At 46.3% G+C, this 23,528-nt stretch overlaps 1 protein-coding gene across 1 annotated transcript in view; it reads left to right on the top strand.

The window, feature by feature from the left end:
* The window catches only part of LOC137634983 (transcription and mRNA export factor ENY2-like), a 32,582-nt gene extending 11,333 nt beyond the window's left edge, over window positions 1-21,249 (top strand). The window contains exons 2-3 of the mRNA XM_068367584.1: window positions 155-242; window positions 19,635-21,249. Of these exons, the coding sequence (XP_068223685.1) occupies window positions 155-242; window positions 19,635-19,708 (162 nt within the window). The 3' untranslated portion in view covers window positions 19,709-21,249. The remainder of the gene's footprint in view (window positions 1-154; window positions 243-19,634) is intronic.
* The last annotated feature ends 2,279 nt before the right edge of the window (window positions 21,250-23,528 follow it).

The following is a 23,528-nucleotide window of genomic DNA, read 5'->3' as shown; positions in this document are numbered from 1 at the left end:
ATGAAACAGTAATAGTTTTACCATCTAGCCATTGCGATTTAGTGTACTGTGCTTTACTACAGCTTTCACGAAATGTATTTTTGGCAGCTATAAAGGTGTATATATTTGTAATTGTGAATGCTACATTCATAATACTTAATGTAATTCTTTTCAGGAGCATGCGAAAGATATTGTGCGGCAAAGAGGATTGCAGCAAATTACTGTTGATGACCTAGTGAAAGAAATAACTCCACAAGGAAGAGGTAAGATCATGGTCATCCTACCACAAGGAACAAGGGTTATTGTTCTGTTAAGGGAAAAGAATTCTTGTACTGTATTTCTTGAAGTTTTTGTTTCTTCCTTTTTAAGTAATACCGTATTCAACTTACGTAGTTTCACCTTTCTTTATTTCCAACTTCATATCGCTTACCATTGAATATGAAATGCAAAAATTAAATTCATATTGCAATTTTTATTCCTACGTGGATACAAACTTAAGAATGGGTTACTCCTAGTTCCAATTTTTAGGACCAGACAATAATAAAAGAAAAAAGCCTGTGTTTCAACATGATTGGTTACCCTACCAACCCCATTGCTGAGCAGTGCTATACATGGCTGCTGTTAGTCATTACTCATCATCTGGTCACCGTTAATAGAAGAGGCTTTCCTCTTCTCTCTAAGATCATGACTGACATAATCCACACTGGATTTCCACTTATAGTGTTCAATGCTTTGTGTCTTTTCTTTATCACCCACTTTTATAAAGAAGTTCCTGGATTATTTTTCTGTAATGAAACTTGTGATAAACTGTGTTATTACCAGTATTAACTACTGTAACTCCATCTACTACAATTTACCAAAAGTGCAACTTAAGAAATTACAAAACATAATAAACAGAGGAGCAAGACTGATAAAAGTGCCCCATCCCAAGAAGAGAAGGCAGGGAAAGAAACAGAATTGTCAAATTATTGAAACCTAGATGTATGTCTACTATAGGCTCTAAAGACTTTAAATATGTAGCCCCGAGACCATACAATTAGCTTCCACTGGTCATTCGAAAGACTGAAGATATTAAGGCTTTCAAGAGGAAACTGAAGACATTCTTGTTCTCAAAGGGCTTCGACAGTGTGGATTTGACAATAAACTAGCATCATGCTGTGTGAAATCTTGAATGCTTTTGAACGAACGTGGTAAAATAACCATGGAGGTCCTGTAGAAAATAGGGTTCCCCTGCTGTATATGACTAGAAAAGCAGCCAGTCAAGTAAGTGTGCTTTTCATTGTACGTGCTATGCCGTGCACACAAGCTAAGAGGGAGTGCTCTCCTTTCTTGTCTTCTTCTAGTGATGGTGAGAAGCGTAAGCTCTTTTCTGCATTAAAAGATATCCTCCTTCCTGCTCCTTCATATCTAGAGCCTTCCGAGGCTTCAGTATGGAGGACAATAGCCATAATGACAATTTATCAAAGATTGATCTTGTGCCTAGTGATCCCTTGGCTACGATCGCTGCGCTCCCAGTGTCTTTGGTCCCTGATTATTTAGAAATGCATAGATCTCCCTCACCTCCCCCTAGTTTATTGAGTAGTGACCCCTTTATCGTTAATCTTATTCGAGTTGACTTTTCTCTTTGGGAGATATCTCCCATCAAGGCATCGAAAGTCCTCTGTTCCTGTACATAGAACCCTGGAGTCAAGACTGTGTTTTCCTCACTGTACAGAGGCAGTCTTATCAGAGGATCTATTTTATCCTTTTCCCGCTCATAAGCCAGGGTTGCTTCTAACCCTTCGGGCCCTCAGCACTGCTTTTCTTTTAAGAATTCTCTGGACTTGTCCCAGAACTCCCATTACAATGTACTGAGGTTGGTTGGACCGTTTTAACTGTCTCCACAGCAGCAACTTTGGTTGTTCTGAACCTATGGTGTCTTCTCTTTCCAAGTAAACTGTTTTGAAGTTAACAGTAACTACAACATTTGTTCCGTAACTGACATACAAACCACGGTATTTAATGGGGGGTTATTACTTTCGGCGTAGCTGAAATGACGAGCCATTAGAATTTTTAACGAGGGTTTACTACCCCACCGCTAGTTAGCGGGGGGGGGGGGGGGGGTAGGGAGGGAAGCTTGCTAACACCCCCCCCCCCCCCCCACACACACACACACACACACCTGTGCTTGAGCTCACTTTGCTCTCGGCTCGGGTGGTAGTCGGACGTGTCCGCTTTCACCCTCGCCTTTCTGACAGCCATTTAATGCTTTTTGCTTTTCCTTTTACAGGTGTGTTTGAAGTTGGCCTCTGCTATCATGCGAAAGTGTCCTGGATTACCTGACCGCCCTTGTGGCACGTTTATATCATCGGTCGATACGGACCCTCACACCCTTTGTCCTTATTGTAGGGGCCAGCGGTGTGATAGAAATAATAAGTGTGGTGAGTGTAGGGAGTGGTCTACCTCCCAGTGGGAGAGGTTCTCTCGGCGACGGAAGAAGTCCAAACGGGATATTTCTCCTTCGAAGGTTTCTTTGAAAGGAGAAAATCCCAAGGGCTCATCTTCCGTTGCCCAAACCTCCTCCGAAGCTCCCGCTCGATCGGTTTCTTCCGAGAAACTGTCAAGTGGTTAGCGTAGGCCATAGTTCTGTTGCCTGATCTCGGGGTTCGGGAGAGGGAGTTGCCTCCCGTAGCGAGGCAGCTCCTCCTCCTCCCCCGTGGAAGGATTTAAATCTTTATATGTCTAATAATGATTGATTTCAGTTGGTCTTCCTTGGGGCTTGAGGGTTCACCCTCCAAGGAAGCCTTGTTTGACATGATCCGGTTGGGGGCCGCTGTCAAACAATCGCCGACTTTGGCAGAACTTGATCCTCTGTCTATCGTCGACGTTGTGGTGGCAGAGGCTTCCGATGCGGTACCTCAGACCTCTGCTCCTGATCAACCTGTTGTAGCTGAAGGCTTAGTTCCTCCCTCTGCTCATCCTTCGAGGGAGGAACTAAGTCCAACTGTCTCTCCTGCCGGTGATTCTCCCCCTCGGGGGAGTTCACTCACAGAGACCTCTCTTCGTAGGACTGCTGATGGTCAGCCCGCTGATCCCACAGCCCCCAGAGGGTGCATAAGACGTAAAGCCCGCCTTCCTCTTCGCCGTAAAGGCCTTCCTTCACCTCACAAGGTTGTGAGGTGGTGCCTCTTCGGTTCATCGTCTCCGCAGTCGGCCGCAGAGGAACCTCGCCATCGTTGTCCGACTCTCCCAGCTACAACCCTGGACCTCCCTGCAGATCATTCGCGATCCCCTTCGGTGGAAGGTCGTCCTTACAAAAGACACGTCGACCTTCCACCCGTCAGACCTGCTGACCTGCTGTCGCCGTTCCTGGCTGCTGACGCGCTGTGGGCGCCAACACATCCTGTTGTAAAACAGGTAACTGTCCCTTCTGGGCAACAAGGGCGTATGTGCAAGATGGCACATAATGTCCCTTACGCGCCAGTGCTCACCTGCGCGCCAGCGCTCATCTACGGAGGAGGTTCCTGTTAAAGCGCGCTACTGCGCGCCAGCGCTCTCCTGCGCGCCAACGATCTCCTGCGCGCCCACGATCTTCTGATCTGGGCACAGTAGGGAAGTTAATTTCTTACCCTGCTCGTCAGCGCTCGCCAATGCGCCTTTGTTCTCCTGCGCGCCATCCCTCGCCAGCGTGCCTTCGCACGCATTCTCCCACTCGCGCCCGCGAGGTTGCGCACGCGAGCCCACGCCCATCTCCCACAGCCTGATGTGCGCAGTCATGCGCACCCGTGCGCAAGGGATGTGTCTCCTGCTCGCGTGCTCCCAACGGTATCATCGCCCACACGGGCTCTTCAGCTGGATCCTGCGCGCCCACGCGCGCACCCTTCCTTCTGCGCACCCTTCCTTCTGCACACCCTCTGCTTTCTTCAGCTCACGCCCCTGCGCGCCATCGCTTGCCCGCGCGCACCCTCGGCATCGCTCTCCCGCGCGCACCCTCGCCATCCCCCTCGCACGCGCGCACCCTCTCCATCCCCCTTGCACGCGCGCACCCTCTCCATCCCCCTCGCACGCGCGCACCCTCGCCATCCCCCTCGCACGCGTGCCAACAGTCGCCCGCGCGCACCAACAGTCGCCCGCGCGCACCAACAGTCGCCCGCGCGCACCAACAGTCGCCCGCGCGCACCAACAGTCGCCCGCGCGCACCAACAGTCGCCCGCGCGCACCAACAGTCGCCCGCGCGCACCAACAGTCGCCCGCGCGCACCAACAGTCGCCCGCGCGCACCAACAGTCGCCCGCGCGCACCAACAGTCGCCCGCGCGCACCAACAGTCGCCCGCGCGCGACCCAGGGCATTTCTCATTGCGCGAGCGCCAGCATGCTTCCCAGCGCGATCATCAACCTCCCCCCACGCGCGAGACTGCAGGACAACGGGCGGCAAGGTCATCATCGTCCCATTCCCCCCCCCCCCCCGCAAGCGCAGACCAGCGCGCTCGCCGGCAGGGGGGAAGGTTCCAGAAAGTTCCAGGTACATTTCTTCTCCATCATCTTTGTTTCAGGCGAACCCCCCCCCCCTTGGTAACTCCTCCTAGGGATCGTTCGATCCCTTTCCCTCCAGAGGGAGTATCTGACAGCACAGCCGTCAGCCAGCAGCCTTTATTTGGGACACTGGTCAGAGCGGTCATGCAGGTGTTTAAGCCTGTTCTCTCTGAACTGGGCCACAAATCCTTGGCAGCTTCTACTCCCCTGAAGAGGAAGAGAGGAGTTTCGAATGTGGTAACTTCTCCGAGGGCGAAGCTGACTCCTCGTAAGTCATTGAGGAAGGCCTCCTCAGCCCCCCAGACTTTCTCTCCCTCCCCTTCGGATGAAGACTTCCCGTCCTCAGGGGAGTCACGTGAGGTGAGGCGTTCCCCCATCGCACCAATGAGGGAAACCCCACCTCGCGCTGGAAAGTCTTCTCGGGTAGGGGTGGAGAAGAGCCTCCCACCGTCGTTGTTGGAGTCCTGCATCCCTCTCAGGAGGGAGTCGAAGGACTCCAAGACTGTACCGAAGTCGTCATCAAGGCTTAGACCAGAGCCAGCCAAGCACTCGGAAAACGTCCACGAGTCCCCCCAAGAAGAGCCTTTGGGGACAGGAGACTTCGCTGCTAGCCCTACAGGAGGAGAGCTGCAGGAATCAGAACATGCGTTCTGGCAGGTTCTGACCCTTATGAGGAATCTCAATGGGTTTGCTGATCCAGAGATTCCTCCTCGTGAGGGCAAAGACACGGTCTTGGACCGAGTCTTTGGTACTCAAAAACCCTCGAAGGCCAGTGCGGCTTTGCCCTGGTCTCAAGGGGTCAAGAGTGCCATAGACAAGGTCGAAGTCCAGCTCTCCGAGCTTGCCTCCTCCAGCCGATCCAGCGCCGGCAACAAACTCCTCCCACCTCCTCTTGTCCAACAGAGGAGGTACTTCGACTTCGTTGAGGAGACTAGTTTGGCTCTTCCCCTTCACCATTCATTGGAAGAGCTTACCAGGAGAGTCCCTCTAAAGAGACTCTCCAACTGACAGGTCTCGTTCTCGGCTTCGGAGATCCTTAGCCAGGAGAAGGTGGCGAAGTGTGCCATGCAGGCCATTTCGTGGCTGGATATCTGGCTAGGGACCCTAGTCATCCTGTTACGTTCAGTGGATTTGTCCAAAGAAAGTACCAGGAAGGCTATGGAGACCTTTTTACTCTCGGGCACTCACACGATCGAGTTTCTAGCCCACCAAGTCTCGAACTTGTGGGCTAACACCATCTTGAAACGTCGAGATGCGGTGTCTGAGAGGTTCTATAAAAGGTCCCCAATACCGAGATCAGCAGGCTCAGGCATTCTTCCGTTATGGGGAAGAACTTGTTTGAGCCTAAGGACGTGGAGCAGGCCGCTGAGAGGTGGAGGAAGTCCAACCAGGACTCTCTCCTACATAGGGCTCTGACATCGAAGCCCTATAAACCTCCAGCACCCCAGCAGCCACGTCCTACCAAGACCACGAAACCGGCAGCTGCAGCAAAGACGACAGTGTCTAAGCCCTTTCCTGTCAAGGACAAGAAAGGCAAAAAGTCCTCCAGGGGAGGGAAGAATCCTAGAGGGAGCGGCCGAGGCTGCAAACGCTAGGATTGGCAGTCCCCCTGCATGTCCACCAGTGGGGGGATGCCTACAAAGTTGCGCAAACAGGTGGCAGCAACTCGGGCCCGATTCCTGGACGATTTCCATAATCAGTCAGGGATATCGCGTCCCGTTCACAACATCTCTACCTCCCCTGACAGCGAATCCAGTGTCGTTGAGCTCCCTTGCCATGGGATCGGCATGGGGGAAGCCCTTCGGGCAGAAGTTCAGACCATGTTGAAGAAGGGCGCTCTCCAAGAGGTCCTCGGCGGGTCTTCAGGCTTCTTCAGTCGACTCTTTCTTGTAAAGAAGGCGTCTGGAGGCTGGAGACCAGTCATCGACCTCTCACCTTTGAACAAGTTTGTCAAGCAAACTCCGTTCAGCATGGAGACCGCAGACACGGTCAGACTTGCAGTGAGACCGCAAGACCATGTGTACATTGGACCTGAAGGACGAGTACTTCCAGATCCCAGTCCATCCGTCTTCAAGGAAGTACTTAAGATTCAGCCTAGGCAACAAGGTTTACCAGTTCAAGGTGCTGTGTTTCGGTCTCCACAGCACCACAGGTTTTCACCAGAGTGTTCACCCTAATATCGTCTTGGGCACACAGGATCGGCATCCGTCTCCTTCGTTATCTGGACGACTGGCTGATCCTAGCAGACTCGGAGTCAGCCCTTCTTCGACACCAAGACAAACTTCTGGGACTTTGCCAAGATCTGGGGATCATGGTAAATCTTGAGAAGTCCTCTCTGCTTCCCACTCAAAGACTGGTATATCTAGGCATGATCATAGACACCAATCTCCACAAAGCCTTCCCATCAGACGACAGGATAGCAAGGCTGAGGAGGGTCGCAAGCCCTTTCCTCAGACGAGAAGAACTTCCAGCCCAATCGTGGTTACGTCTCCTCGGTCACCTCTCATCTTTGGGTCGTCTAGTTCCCAACGGTCGCCTCAGGATGAGATCCCTCCAATGGCGGGTCCTGCGGAACAGACGGACCTCCAGTGGTGGGTGACAGACGAGAACCTACGAAGAGGAGTGGATCTTCTCGTCCTCCCCCTGGATTTGATGCTGTTTTCGGACGCCTCAAAGAAAGGGTGGAGGGCCCACGTTCTGCAACACAGGACCTCAGGCCTGTGGTCAGAATCAGAAAAGTGCCTCCATATAAATCTGCTAGAAATGAAGGCCGTATTCCTAGCCCTTCAACAGTTCCAACAATACCTGGCGGGTCACTCTGTGGTGGTGATGAGCTGCAGCACCACGGTAGTGGCTTACATCAACAAGCAAGGAGGTACCTTTTCAAAGAAGCTATCGCATCTCGCAGTAGATACTGAGATGGACCGAAGTCCACTCGATTCCACTATCGGCACGTTTCATTCCAGGCAAGAGGAATGTGCCCGCCGACAGTCTGAGCAGAGCGTCTCAGATAGTGAGTACCTAGTGGTCTTTGGATCATCTAGTAGCCAACAAAGTCCTGACTTTGTGGGGTTCCCCGACTGTGGATCTGTTCGCTACAGCGTTGAACTTCAAGCTTCCGCTGTACTGCTCCCCAGTCCCGGATCCCAAGGCACTCTGGCAAGATGCCTTCCAACAACGGTGGAACAACATCGACGTGTACGCCTTTCCCCCCGTTCTGTCTGATGAGGAGGGTGCTCAACAAGACCAGAATATCGGTCAATTATAGCTCCGCTATGGCATCACGCGGAATGGTTTCTGGACCTTCTGCAACTCCTAATGGAACTTTGAGAGAACTCCCTCCGCGTCACGAGCTACTCAAACAACCACATGCCAACATCTTCCACAAAGTCGTAGCTTCGCTACGACTTCACGCCTGGAGACTATACAGCATCTCCTCAAAGAGAGAGGATTTTCGCAACAAGTTGCAGTCAGGATGTCTGGACATCTGCGAAAGTCATCCTCATCTGTCTACCAGGCAAAGTGGAGAGTCTTCTGTGGTTGGTGTCGTAGAATGGGTATCTCTCCACTCGATGCCACTATTCCAGCAATAGCGGAGTTCTTCGTGTATTTGCGGGAAGAAATGCGCCTTTCAGTCTCGGCGGTGAAAGGCTATCGCTCAGCCTTAAGTCTAGCCTTCAGGCTCAAAGGAATGGACATTTCTTCCTCGCTGGAACTTTCCCTACTCATACGAAGTTATGAACTTACCTGCCCTCAGTCGGAAGTGAGACCTCCTCCATGGAACGTGGTTCGAGTTCTCAGGTCTCTTAAGAGACCTCCCTACGAATCATTACGCCAGGCTTCAGATCGCCACCTAACTTGGAAGACGGTGTTCCTACTAGCTTTGGCCTCGGCCAAGCGAGTCAGTGAACTTCATGGTCTCTCTTATGACATCGCCCATTCAAGGAGATGGGGGAGGTAACGTTCAAATTCGTCCCTGAGTTTATTGCTAAGATTGAGAGTGCCGGACCCTCGGTTCGACTCTTTCCAGATTTCGAGTCTTCGTTCTGTAACAGATGACCCAGACCATCTCCTACTGTGTCCAGTAAGGAGTCTGAGGCTATATCTCAAAAGAACGGCTGCAGTACGTCCCCAGGTGCAGGCATTGTTTGTGAGCACTGGGAGGACTAAGAGGAGGGTTACCAAGAACACCATCTCGGCATGGATTCGTAGGGTGATCCATCTGTCCCTGAATCCAGACCCTCTTCTGTCACGTCGCCCTAGAGCACATGACTTCAGGGGCGTAGCTATGTCCCTGGCCTTCAAGAAAAACTTCTCAATGACGCAGGTGCTCCAAGCTGGGGTGTTGAAGCGTCAGACGACCTTCACAGCCCACTACCTGCAAGACGTGACCCACAGGAGGCTCGATACGTTTTCTATCGGCCCTGTGGTGGCTGAACAACAGCTGGTTTAAAACCTCAGGCTCCTTAATGGACAAGTAGCAGAAGGTTGAGGGCATTGTTTACCCAGTCTTAGTCTGCATGAATGAGAAGGTATGTTTGGCCCTTATTCTTTTCTTCATCCTCCCCTCTCTTGGTGAAAGCAGCATCCTGGGTTCTCTGCACAGCTGACCTCGAACCACTGCAGGTAAACCATGTTTCCTTGTGTTCCTAGTACAGTATTAAGCTAATACTGTCACGTCCCCATACCCTGACGAGGTGGTATTGGGAGAGTCCTAGCCTAAAGTTTCCATCTAAAGGACTACAGGTCAGCTTACGTAGGCCGCAGCCCTTGCGTAGCAAGGTTCTAGCGAGGTGCAGGGACTCCTTATTGTTGAGTGCTGACACACTCAGATACTGAGTCCCCGGGCAAAGCCTAAAGCTAGTACTGGCCGGGACTTTCCACCCTTCCTAATGGGTGAGTCACCCCTATTAAATAGCGTGGTTTGTATGTCAGTTACGGAACAAATGACAAATTCATAGATAATTTGTATTTTTCCTAATTATACAAACCTTAGCTATTTAATCAAACTTGCCCGCCAGCCCTATCCCCCTTGAAGTCCTACCTCTAAGCAAAGTGAGCTCAAGCACAGGTGTGTGTGAGGGGGGTGGGGGTGTAGCAAACTACCCTCCCTACCCCCCGCTAGCTAGCGGTGGGGTAGTAAACCCTCGTTAAGTATTCTAATGGCTTGTCATTTCAGCTACGCCGAAAGTAATAACCCCTATTAAATAGCTAAGGTTTGTATAGTGAGGAAAAATACAAATTATCTACGAATTTGTCATATACACTAATTAGTATTATTATTATTACTTGCTAAGCTACAACCCATGTTGGAAAAGCAAGATGCTATAAGCCCAGGGGCCCCAACATGGAAAATAGCCCAGTGAGGAAAGGAAACAAGGAAAAATAATATATTTTAAGAACAATGCCATTTAAATAAATATTTCCTATATAAACAATGAAAACTTTAACAAAACAAGGGGAAGAGAAACGAGATAAAATAGTGTGCCCGAGTGTACCATTAAACAAGAAAACTCTAACCCAAGACAGTGGAAGACCATGGTACAGAGGCTATGGCACTACCCAAGACTAGAGAACAATGGTTTGATTTTGGCGTGTCCTTCTCCTAGAAGAGCTGCTTACCAGCTGCTAAAGAGTCTCTTCTACCCTTATCAAGAGGAAAGTAGCCATTGGACAATTACAGTGCACTAGTTAACCCCTTGGGTGAAAAAGAATTGTTTGGTAATCTCAGTGTTGTCAGGCGTATGAGGACTGAGGAGAATCTGTAAAGAATAAGCTAGACTATTCGGTGTATGCATAGGCAAAGGGAAAGTGAACCATAACTAGAGAGAAGAATCCAATGCAGTACTGTCTGGCCAGTCAAAGGACCACATAACTCTCTAGCGGTAGTACCCCAACGGGCGGCTGGTGCCCTGGCCAACCTACTACCTACTACCGCATTATGTTGTCCATACCTGACTCTGCTACTGTGCCCATGCGTGATGATATCGCTGAACGTGTTGCAATTTTCAATATTAATCTTACCCGATAATCATGTAGCTGTCAACTCCGTTGCCCGACAGAATTCTACGGAAGGGATACGCCAGCGATCGCTATACAAGAGGGGGTTGTACTCACAAGCGCCACCTGTGGTCAGGTACTGCAGTACTTCTTGTTGACACCACCTCAATTTTTCCTCTGTCGTGCCTCCGGCTAGACCTACATGGATACGCTGTTGATTCTGGAGTTTTTTGCTCACGATTTGGTGATGTATTTGCTCTAGAGTTTAGCTTTCGCTATTCAGGAAGTTTTATCATTAGCTTAGCTAGCTTTTGGAATTAATTTGATTAATTATGGTGACGAAGAGAGTATGAACTCTCTTTCACTTTTAAATGGCCGACCCTTCCCTTAGACGGAAGTGTTGGTGTCTAAGAGAGTATAGACTCTCTTTCTTAATTTTGCTTAACAAAAGTTATAGATTTATTTTATATCTCTCCGCCTCTTATAGGCCTCTTCGATTAACTTCCTTTTATTATAAACTTATTAAAATTAATTTTTATATTTGTTTATATTCGACCTTTCCTAATAGTAGGCGGTCTTTTCTTGGTACCGAAGTTAATTAACATTGAGCCCGTCATTTCGGTTTTACCTGTTAACATATTATGCTATTTTAATGTTTTTGAAAGAATTTCTTTGATAGTCTCGTACTGTTTTCAAAGTTGAACTAACGTTTTGTTTTGTCTCTGCAGTTGTTGACGTTCAGAACGTTCAACTTGCGCTCTATCGTTACGATAGAGAGAGAATTTTCACGGTGTCACGTTGCAGTAAGAGTAACCGTTTCTAGCGTTTTGTTCATTCTTTCTTAGCTTAATGGTTTTAATTCTAATAAAGGAACTTTTTATTTGGGAAATCTTTCAGTTTTTTTCCTTTAACAATAATATGTTTTAACGATATATATGATTGGGCTCTTCTCTCAGGTTCTAAGTCAAGAGAGAGAGAGAGAGAGAGATAGAGACGGAGGGAGAGAGAGGAGGATAAACGTTTCGTTCAAGCGAGTAACGTTGTTATCGTTTTTGCTCTTCTCCCTAGTCTCTTTAGGGGAAGAAGGTAAACGTTTCTAGAGTTTTATTCTTGTTCTCAAGCTTTATGCGGTGAGAGATTTTAAACGTAGTTTATTTGATCTAGTGTTTAGTCTCTTTCCAGCCACTGAATTATTTATCTTTCATTAGATTTTTCTGTTACATTGTAATTCTGTTTTCGCAATTACTAACTTTTAAGGAAGGATAGAATTGCATGTTTCAGGTACAAACCACTTAAAGTTTCGAGTTCAGTGAAATAAGTGCAAACAGAAAATCAAAAGTGATAAGTGATTAGCGCAAAGTGTTACAGTGTTGCGTTCGAGGGTTCGTCTGTTCGTGCCAGTTGTTCGCCTAGTCTGGGACCTCTTACAAGCTCCCAAGCCCAGGGGAGAAGTAATGTCGAAGGACTTATGGGTTCAGCAGGCCTTGATCGACGAACAGACGTTTTCCCTCCGTGGTTTCGGGTGTATCTACACACGTTGCCGACGTGATCACCCCACCCACACAAAGACGAGAGAGCCCTTTTATTCCTCGTCTGCGGAAGAGGTTTCTCGCAGAAACCATGGACCAAATCTTGCAGCTTTTAAGTGCAAGTCGGTCCCTTCCGCACAAGTCCAACTCCTAGGTGTAGCCATTAGCCCTGGGTCAGTTCGGACTTGCTGCAGTACGACAACTGCACACCTCCCAGAGAGGCAAGGTGGTATCGCAACAGGCAGTAGCTCCGTCTGTTGCCGCACCAGCTGTTTTAGACCCTCAGTCTCAACGGACAGTAGCTCCGTTTGTTGTTGTCTTTCTTAAACTCTAGTGGTCTATACTGCAGACAATGCAGTCTCAGCTTGCGGTGTTGATGCAGGAGTTTCAGGCAGAGAAGGTTAATACACCTCCTCCTGCGAACGCTCCTCCCCCTCTGCGCAGTACAATCTGCCAGACGTATGAGGTTGAGGTTCCTCTAGCTACCTCCATGCGTGAGCTGCCGCGTTGGGAGTTGCCAGATACCAGCGCTGTGCAGCAACCTCCCCTTTCCTTGAGGCTGGAGCCTCTTACCACGCAGCAACCTCCTCAACAATGGGGGCAGGAGCCTTATGCCTTACAACCTCCTCTTCCCTTGAGACAAGAGTTTCTTGCAGTAAGACCATCCTCGAGGCAGCAACCTCTTGAGGTACGACAACCTCTACCGTCCTTGAGGCAGCCACCTCAGCTCTCGCAGCTGCAACCTCAACTCTCGAGGCAAGCACCTCAAGAACCTCAACTCGTGAGACAGGAGCCGCGTTCTGCGCAGCCGCCACCTCAACTCTCGCAGCTCACACCTCAAGAACCTCAACTCGTGAGTCAAGAGCCTCTCTCTGCGCAGCCACCTCAACCCTTGAGGCAAGCGCAACTCTTGAGGCAGGAACCTCATGCTATGAGTCAGCCACCTCAACGCATGCATCTGCCACTTTCTCCTCAGCTTGAGCCTCTTCCCATTCAACTTTGAAATAACAAATGACAATAATAACACCTCATTACTTTCATAACTTGCATTTGTAAAACATATACATGTATGCCTACACAAACATTATGATAATGGAGGTTATTCGTATTACTAAAAAAAAAAAAAAAAAAATATATATATATATGTATTCCTTGCAATATATTTTTAACAAAATCGCAAAAATATGGCAAAAATATCTTCAAAACAAAAATGAATCATGAGTTATGAATGTAATGTAAATATTATGTTGATATTAAAACCCCATGCAAGCATGCATGAAGTAATGCAGTGTTGCCAACAGGGCGAGTTTCCCTTTCCTGAGGTGAAGTAGATTATAGTACGTATATTTAGTGCAGCTTAATTCTACGATTATCATGCCGGCTATCAAATTCATCAACAAAACAGTCTAAATCAATTCCCTCGGCACGTGCACTTTCAATGGACAGTAATGCGATATTACTCAATCTAGCACTGGTCATGGAATTTCTGAGAAATGTTACACGCCATGCAACATGCTCTGCTTACCTTACAGCATGCTCTACATACAGCATGCTCTGCATACAGCATGCTCTGCATACCTTACCGCATGCTTCTCAGTCACACATCTTTGGTTGTTGCCAACTCACTAGACTGTCAAGCAGTTTCATAACGTTGCCTTCTAGTCTGCTGCTTTTGCACCAGTGAAACCCTCACTGAGAGAACTTAGCTTTTCTCGGATATGGTCCCTGTAGATGAGAAAGTGCTTTACTCCCTCCTTCTGATATTCCCTTGAGGACTCTGTCATTTGGAGAGGAGCCTTTAGCTGCGTAGCCTCCTATGGACTTTTATTTAAGCATAACATGCTTCCAGGGAAGGTAATGGTTCCACTTCAGTCGCTAACCCCGTCTGTTACCACACCTGCTCCCATAGACCTTGAGCTGTGTTGCAAGACATGCAGTCCAAGCTTAGTCCTTGTTAGAGGATTTTTTGTTTACGGAGTCAGTGTGTCACTGGGAAGACGTTCAACAACCAGCAGAAGTGACTTGTTGTGACGCAGTGCGGCAACCTCAGCAACCCGATAAGGAGTTGTCTGTACGACCCAGACAGTCTAGACAGCTTCGGGTTGTCACTGTACTTCCTCGCTTCCCCATGGTTGACAGTTCACAGACTGTGCAGCAGTACCATGATCTTGTGTCCGGCTCCGTCAGACGACTGGCTTTTAAGAGCTCCCACAAGTCGTCGCTGTCTGGAGAATCTCAGATGGACTATGGATCTGACCAAGGAACTGGGCCTCCTGGTCAATTTTGAGGAGTCCCAGCTCGTCCCATCCCAGACCATTGTCTACCTGGGTATGGATCTTCAGAGTCGAGCTTTTCGGGCTTTTCCGTCGGCCCCAAGGATCTTCCAAGCCCTAGAATGCATCCAGAGCATGCTGAGAAGGAACCGATGCTCAGTCAGGTAGTGGATGAGTCTAACAGGGACACTTTCATCGCTGGCCCTGTTCATCGTGTTAGGGAGACTCCACCTCCGCCCCCTTCAGTATCATCTAGCTGCTCACTGGATAAAGGACATGACGCTAGAGACGGTCTCAGTTCCTGTTTCCTAAGAGAGGAGGTCTTCTCTCGCGTGGTGTAAGAACAGCTTTCTTCTCAAGGAAGTCTACCTTTGGCTGTTCAGAAACCCGACCGCCGTCTCCTCTCGGACGCATCAGACACGGGCTGGGGTGCGACTTTGGACGGACAGGAATGCTCGGGAACATGGAATCAGGAGCAAAGGACACTTCACATCAATTGCAAGGAGTTGTTGGCGGTTCTTCTGGCCTTGATAAACTTCAAGTCCCTCCAGCTTAACAAGGTGGTGGAGGTGGACTCTGACAACACCACAGCCCTGGCTTACATCTCCAAGCAGGGAGGGACTCTTTCGTGGAAGTTGTTCTAGATCGCAAGGGACCTCCTCATCTGGTCAAAAGATCGAAAGCTCACGCTGGTAACGAGGTTCATTCAGGGCGGTTTGAATGTCATGGCAGATCGCCTCAGCCGGAAGGGTCAGGTCATCCCCACAGAGTGGACCCTTCACAAGAATGTTTGCAGCAGACTTTGGGCCCTGTGGGGTCAGCCAACCATAGATCTGTTCGCTACCTCGATAACCTAGAGACTCCTGTTGTATTGTTCTCCGATTCCAGACCCAGCAGCAGTTCACGTGGATGCTTTTCTGCTGGATTGGTCCCATCTCGACCTGTATGCATTCCCGCCGTTCAAGATTGTCAACAGGGTACTTCAGAAGTTCTCCTCTCGCAAAGGGACACGACTGACGTTGGTTGGCTCCGCTCTGGCCCGCGAGAGAATGGTTCATAGAGGTACTGCAATGGCTGGTCGACATTCCCAGGACTCTTCCTCCCCTCCACGCTCTTCGTCTGACTGCCTTCAGACTTTCGAAAGACTCTCAAGAGCTAGGGGCTTTTCGAAGGAGGCAGCCAGAGCGATTGCCAGAGCAAGGAGAACATCCACTCTCAGAGTCTATCAGTCTCAAGGGGAAGTCTTCCGAAGCTGGTACAAGACCAATGCAGTTTCCTCAACCAGTACCACTGTAACCCAGATTGCTGACTTCCTGTTACATCTAAGGAAAGTAAGATCCCTTTCAGCTCCTACGATCAAGGGTTACAGAAGTATGTTGGCAGCGGTTTTCCGCCACAGAGGCTTGGATCTTTCCACCAACAAAGATCTACAGGACCTCCCTAGGTCTTTTGAGACCTCAAAGGAACGTCGGTTGTCCACTCCAGGCTGGAATCTAGACGTGGTCCTAAGGTTCCTTATGTCATCAAGATTTGAACCTCTCCAATCAGCCTCTTTTTAGGACCTCACATTAAAAACTCTTTTCCTCGTGTGCTTGACAACAGCTAAAAGAGTAAGTGAGATCCACGCCTTCAGCAGGATCATAGTTTTCACATCTGAAACGGCTACATGTTCCTTGCAGCTCGGTTTATGCTAAACGAGCTTCCTTCACATCCTTGGCCTAAGTCGTTCGAGATCCCAAGCCTGTCCAACTTGGTGGGGAATGAACTGGAGAGAGTACTTTGCCCAGTTAGAGCTCTTAGGTACTATCTAAAAAGGTCTTAACCTTTACGAGGACAATCAGAAGCCTTATGGTGTGCTATCAAGAAGCCTTCTTTTCCAAGGTCTAAGAACTCAGTTTCTTACTATTCAGGCTTCTGATTAGGGAAGCACATTCTCATCTGAAGGAAGAAGACCTTGCTTTGCTGAAGGTAAGGACACATGAAGTGAGAGCTGTGGCTACTTCAGTGGCCTTCAAACAGAACCGTTCTCTGCAGAGTGTTATGGATGCAACCTATTGGAGAAGCAAGTCAGTGTTCGCATCATTCTATCTCAAAGATGTCCAGTCTCTTTACGAGTACTGCTACACCCTGGGACCATTCGTAGCAACGAATGCAGTAGTAGGCGGGGGCTCAGCCACTACATTCCCATAATCCCATAACCTTTTAACCTTTCTCTTGAATACTTTTTATGGGTTGTACGGTCGGCTAAGAAGCCTTCCACATCCTTGTTGATTTGGCGGGTGGTCAATTCTTTCTTGAGAAGCGCCGAGGTTAAAGGTTGTGATGAGGTCCTTTAGTATGGGTTGCAGCCCTTGATACTTCAGCACCTTAGAGTTGTTCAGCCTCCTAAGAGGAACGCTGCGCTCAGTAAGGAAGACGAACTTATTTAAGGCAGAGTAATGGCTCAAGTCGACTTCCTTACCAGGTACTTATAATTTCATTGTTATTTTGAATAACTGATAATATGAAATACGGGATACTTAGCTTCTTGATATACATGTACACTGGTTTTCACCCACCTCCCTGGGTGTGAATCAGCTACATGATTATCGGGTAAGATTAATATTGAAAAATGTTATTTTCATTAGTAAAATAAATTTTTGAATATACTTACCCGATAATCATGATTTAATTGACCCACCCTTCCTCCCCATAGAACCAGTGGACCGAGGAAAAATTGAGGTGGTGTCAACAAGAAGTACTGCAGTACCTGGCCACAGGTGGCGCTTGTGAGTACACCCCCCTCTTGTATAGCGATCGCTGGCGTATCCCTTCCGTAGAATTCTGTCGGGCAACGGAGTTGACAGCTACATGATTATCGGGTAAGTATATTCAAAAATTTATTTTACTAATGAAAATAACATTTTCAACGCTTAAGGATATTCTTCCGCGTTGATGGCTATTATTTTTGTCATGTTATAGTGCACATTGTATGCTTTCGCTATGACAATCCCTGGGATCTCATCATTAAACATCTGCTCTGTATCCAGCAGCGTCGGAGTGTCGCTTGACTGAGCAGTTGCATGACCTACCTCGTCACTACCCTTCTGGTTGCTACACGCCAGCCAAGCTGGCCTTGCTGACTTCTCATCCCACTCCTTCGCACAAGGTACCATCTCCTTTTCTGGTGACGAGAGATCATATCCCTGTTCAGGGAAACCCTCTCTCTTGACAGAAACGTCTACCAGTCTCCCCAGCCGCGTGAGCGCTCACCTGCCACAATGCAGCTCTCGCCACCTTGCCGCTCTCCTCCTCACACAGAGTGGTTCCTGGACCTTTTGCAGCTTCTGAGGGAATTTCCTCCACGACACGATCTACTCTAACAGTCATATGCCAGCATCTTTCACAAAGCCGTAGCTTCGCTTCGGCTTCATGCCTGGGGACTGTCCAGCACCTCCTCTCTCAGAGAGGCTTTGTCCAGCACCTCCTCTCTCAATGAGGCTTTTTGCAACGAGTTACAGAAAGGATGTTCAGACACCTCTGACGCTGAAGAGCGTCAGTCTACCAGGCAAAGTGGGCGGTTTTCTGTGGCTGGTGTCGTGGAAGGGGTGTCACTCACCACGAAGCCTTTAGTCTAACAATAGCGGAGTTCCTTGTACACCTTTGGGAAGAAATGCTTCTCTTGGTTTCGGCAAACAAAGGCTACCGTTCAGCCTTGAGTCTCGCCTTCAAACTGAAAGTAGATGTTTCCTCCTCGTTGGAACTTCATCTTCTCATACGAAGTTACGAGATTACTTGTCCCGAGTCCGAAGTGAGACTTCCTCCTTTAAACGTTGTTTGGGTCCGTCAGTCTCTAAGGGTTCCCCTATAAAAAACTTTGCCAGGCAACAGATTGCATCCTTACACCTAAAACGGTGTTCCTAATCGTTTTGGATTTGGGTAAGAGAGTTGGTGAACTGTATGGTCTATCCTACATCTTCCCATTCAAGAGAATGGGGAGAAGTAATACTCGGCTTCATCCCTGAGTTTATTGCTAAGACTCAAAATCTGGGGTATCATATCCTAGATTCAGTCCCTTCAGGATAGAGTCTCCATTCTGTAACTGCAGATATAGACCAACTGGTACTTTGCCCAGTAAGAAGTCTAAGGTGTTACCTTAAAAGAACGAACAGCAGCAGCTCGCCCTCCGTGTGTCAGCAAGGTTTGTTAGCATAGGGAAAGTCAAGAGGAAGGTCATGGAAAATCCAATCTCCTCTTGGATTTGCATGGTTATTGACCTTGCACCTAATCCTGACCCTCCTCCACAATGGTGACCCAGAGCTCATGACGTCTGGGGCATTGCAACGTCCCTGGCGTTCAGAAAGAACTACCTGTACTCAGTGGCGCACGTACTGCAGGCAGGAGTGTGAAAGCGTCAGATGACCTTGTCCATCCACTACCTGCAAAACATAACCTACAGGACCACAACCAGTGGTCTAAAACACCTCAAGCTCCTTGATGGACAAGTAGCTGTGGGTTGAGGGCTGAGGTTACCCAGGTTAGTCTGGGGTGAATGAGTACAATAGATTGACTGGCTTCCTTCTTTCTTTCACCTTCTTCCCCTTGTAGGAATCAGCACCATGGTACTCAGCCCAGCTGGTCTCGCCTCCCTGCAGGTAAGATCCATTTTGCTTGTGTATCCTAAGTATAGAAATAATAATACTTGTTGCGTCCCCATTACCTCTTGCGAGTAATCTCGAATTCCTATGCCTCGAGATACTATTACTAGACTAGCCACATTAATAGTATCACAAACACAGCTTGCGCAGGCCCCTAATTGTACAGAGAATGACCATTTTAGTGAGGTCAGGGATCCTACTGCCTACGATCTATATTGTAGGAAAGAGAACCCCGGGTCAAATGCCAAAACCATTTGGCGCAGGCTTCCTCCCAACTAAGAGGTAAGTCATCCTCTGTAAATAGGTAAGGAGTTAAATTTAGTGACGGAACAAATAACAAATTTGAAAGTAATTTGTATTTTTTCTTAACGATAGAAACCTGGAGCTATTTATACAAATTGGACCGCCAGCCCTATCCCTCAAGAAAGTCCTGCCTAAAAGGAAAGTAGAGGCTCAACCCAGGTGTGTGAGTGAGCAGGGTAGTCGGCAACCCCTACCCCTCCTGCAACTAGCGGTTGGGGTGGTTATCTCGCTAAAATTCTCATGGCTCTTCTTTTAGCTTCGCCGAAAGTAATATCCCCGTCAAAGGAAAAATACAAATTTCTTTCAAATTTATCTTTTTAAAAAAGAAATATGTAAATTTTGTATATATACTGTACATATTCCAAAATTTTTTGCTCCATACTGTAATTTTTTTTTTACAGACTTAGTACCAGATACTGTAAAGCGTGAACTTCTGGCAGAAATCAAGAAATTCTTGGCATCACAAGCTCAGTAATTATAAGTGCTATCCTACCATTTTACTTCCGTATAATTTTTTTCCCTTATTTGTTGTGAACTTCTGCTGAATTTCAGATCCATTTTGTAAGTATAGCATTCTTTATTCGTTGTTATACCTGTATCAGGGGTTATCATTGGTTGAAAATATATGGGATAAATGTTAATGGAAAAGAAATTTCTTTCTCAAGTACAGTAATAGGATAAACAGTTACAATATGGCCGAAAGAGAGTTTCTAAATTAGTGTCTGTGTTGAGTCATAGAATTTCTTTATATTTCTGCTAGGAGTTATTGCCTAAAACCAAAAAGGCAAACCTCGTTTAAAAGCCAATGTTAATGGTTGTTAGCTCAGCAAGGGACAGAAGTTAATGTATAACAAGGTGAAAGGCGAACATGAGGCGACGTCATGTGAAGTAGGAGGAGGTTAGTGTGTAGGATACGGCAAAGCTTTTAATTAAAAGTTAATGTGTGGAATCTTTCATTTTGGAGATTTACAGCATATGATATCCAGTAATATTATGGAGCTTGAATTTTTAATGATTATGAATAGGTTAATGAAATGAATAGGAGGAGTGGGTTGCAGTTGATGACAACTTTGTCAATGTTTGACACCAGTTTATGGTGAATAGTATATACAGTAATGTATTTGCCATATTTTTTCCGATTGATTTAATTGCATATCATATGAGATTTTTTTTCCAAGAAATTTAATTGCATATCATATGAATGGTTTTGATTGGTTAGGTGTGCTAGAGGAAAATCTCAAGTTTTAGCAGACTTCATTGGAACAGGTTTTCAGGTCGGGTGGGAGGGAGTGTCAGGGGAGGATACAAGTGCGAAATATGAAGCCTTCCAATTCTTAATATTTTTGTGCCCTCTGGAACAGGGACTATAAAATGAAATCATCTGCAGATTACCTTGTCAAAATTCTTGATGAATAGCTTTTTGAAAAATATACCATATTCATAAAAAAATATCCATCAGGAAATATTTTTCTTTTAGATATAAATTTGCTTAGATTCTAATAGAACAGTATGTACAATATTTCAGTATATGAGGAGGTACCTCCCAGAACTGAAATTCTGTCACATAATTGTATTCAGATATTTTTCCACGTCTACACTTTAATCACCTCCAAAGTATACTCTTAGTGAAGCAGTTCACCGATTCAGACGTGTTTTCCAATGTACAAAACAGTTTTGGAATTGTTGCAAAGATATGCTTGTAATGTCTCTGTCGTTTTCTTCTTAACCTCTCTCAGATCTGCAAAACATTTTCCTTTGATGACTTTCTTTATTCAGAGAATCAAAAATAGATCACAGGGAGCAAGATTGGGTGAATAAGGAGGGTTGGTAAATCGGGTCATGTCATTTTTATTGAAAAACTGTGTCACACACAAGACCGTGTGCGCTGATGTATTGTAGTGATGACACTGTCGTAGGCATTAAATGGCATACCTTTATACTGCTTTTTACAGTGGAAAACATGTTTGGACGAGTGTCCAGCTTTATAAAAGTGTAGACATGTAAAATTTGTGAATACTATTACTGTATATGACAGAATTTGTACTATGGTTTTATTAAAAAAAATTGTTGTTTACAAATTTTTTGTTTACTGGTAAATAGATGCAGAACATGAAACTGAGTTTGTGAAACCTTTTGAATGGAAAAATTTTTTATTTGTAAATCTTAGATGAATATGTTATCTTTGGACTGAGTATTAGATAGAGATGGATAATTATTTTTAACTAGAGGTTGTAGAGGGGTACTTTCTCAGTATGTGATGTGCAATACAATGTTAACAGTACGAAAGAGGTTTTTGCAGCATCCTTATAGCTGCCTGCAGCGCTACACTTTTGACTTTTCAACTTGCATCCATTCTCTTTGGTTGCTTCTCACCCTAGCTCTCCAATATTTTTCATTCTTCCTGACAAAGTTGTATGAGGGTCAAGAATGGTTGTAAACTATTGTGTTACAGTATGTTATGAGTATTGTTATTATAATGAATTAACTACATATGATAAAGGGCTGAAAATAAAATTAATAGGCAGAAAAGTTATTCACATCAGTTCTATATAGTTAAGAGGATTTCTTAAAACAGAATGTTAGAGTTTTAAATCACTTAGATATATAAAGGGCTATTTTTGTGCAGTTGTTTGCTTCCACAAAATTGCACTAGATTTTCTTTGAAGAATGGATCAGACCCAGTATAGGATCATGACCTAAAAAGAAGAGCACATTGTAGTATTTGCATTATTCCATCTATGAATTAAAATTTTTTTCCATTGATACTTGGTCTACTCTAAATGAATACGTTTCATGTGAAATAATTGAACATATATGTATCGCATATCAGTTATTTCGTAAGTACGGTATTTTTTTAAAAATTGTAATTTATTGAGCTGTAATTATTTATATCCTTTGTGATGCAAGATTATAAGCCTAGGGTGATGAGTCAAGAATATTGAATCATTTCATTTGGTAGTTACATACTGCTTTATTGATATAAGAGTTCTAAGGTAATGCATATAAACAGTGTATTTCTCATTTGACGATGGTGTTTTGACCTCGGATCACTGCCTTATTCTACATTTCTTTATCACTAGTACCAAAGGAGTAGACACTGCATACTCTTGTATCAATTGCAGGATACTTTTAAGGACAAAGTAAAGTTTTAAACTTAATTTTACTGCTTTGTTTGTCTTGAAATTTGTTGACACCACTGTACCTGAACCATCAATAAGAGTGCATTAGCTGTATGTATTTGAAGGAAAACTTTTATGAATAATTAAAGGTAAATAGTATTATTTATCCTGTATCAAACATTTGAAAGCTTAGAAATGTCATATTGAATATGGGTTAAATATAAGAATACTGTTAGCTTCCCTTGATTTTTTTGCTTAAATTTGTAATATTTTAAAACTCGGTATTTTAGAAAATATAGTGTGATGCAATTCTGTATATCAAAATATTACATACATACATATATCAAGGCACTTCCCCCAATTTTGGGGGGTAGCCGACATCAACAAAGAAACAAAAACAAAAAGGGGACCTCTACTCTCTACGTTCCTCCCAGCCTAACAAGGGACTCAACCGAGTTCAGCTGGTACTGCTAGGGTGTCACAGCCCACCCTCCCACATTATCCACCACAGATGAAGCTTCATAATGCTGAATCCCCTACTGCTTCTACCTCCGCGGTCATCTAAGGCATCGGAGGCAGCAGCAGGGCCTACCGGAACTGCGTCACAATTGCTCGCCATTCATTCCTATTTCTAGCACGCTCTCTTGCCTCTCTCACATCTATCCTCCTATCACCCAGAGCTTCCTTCACTCCATCCATCCACCCAAACCTTGGCCTTCCTCTCGTACTTCTCCCATCAACTCTTGCATTCATCACCTTCTTTAGCAGACAGCCATTTTCCATTCTCTCAACATGGCCAAACCACCTCAACACATTCATATCCACTCTAGCTGCTAACTCATTTCTTACACCCGTTCTCACCCTCACTACTTCGTTCCTAACCCTATCTACTCAAGATACACCAGCCATACTCCTTAGACACTTCATCTCAAACACATTCAATTTCTGTCTCTCCATCACTTTCATTCCCCACAACTCCGATCCATACATCACAGTTGGTACAATCACTTTCTCATATAGAACTCTCTTTACATTCATGCCCAACCCTCTATTTTTTACTACTCCCTTAACTGCCCCCAACACTTTGCAACCTTCATTCACTCTCTGACGTACATCTGCTTCCACTCCACCATTTGCTGCAACAACAGACCCCAAGTACTTAAACTGATCCACCTC

Source organism: Palaemon carinicauda, chromosome 45, assembly GCF_036898095.1.
Source record: "Palaemon carinicauda isolate YSFRI2023 chromosome 45, ASM3689809v2, whole genome shotgun sequence".
NCBI classification, from domain to species: domain Eukaryota; kingdom Metazoa; phylum Arthropoda; class Malacostraca; order Decapoda; family Palaemonidae; genus Palaemon; species Palaemon carinicauda.
The sequence above is the reverse complement of the archived record's forward strand: the minus strand, read 5'-3'. Positions and strand labels throughout refer to the sequence as shown.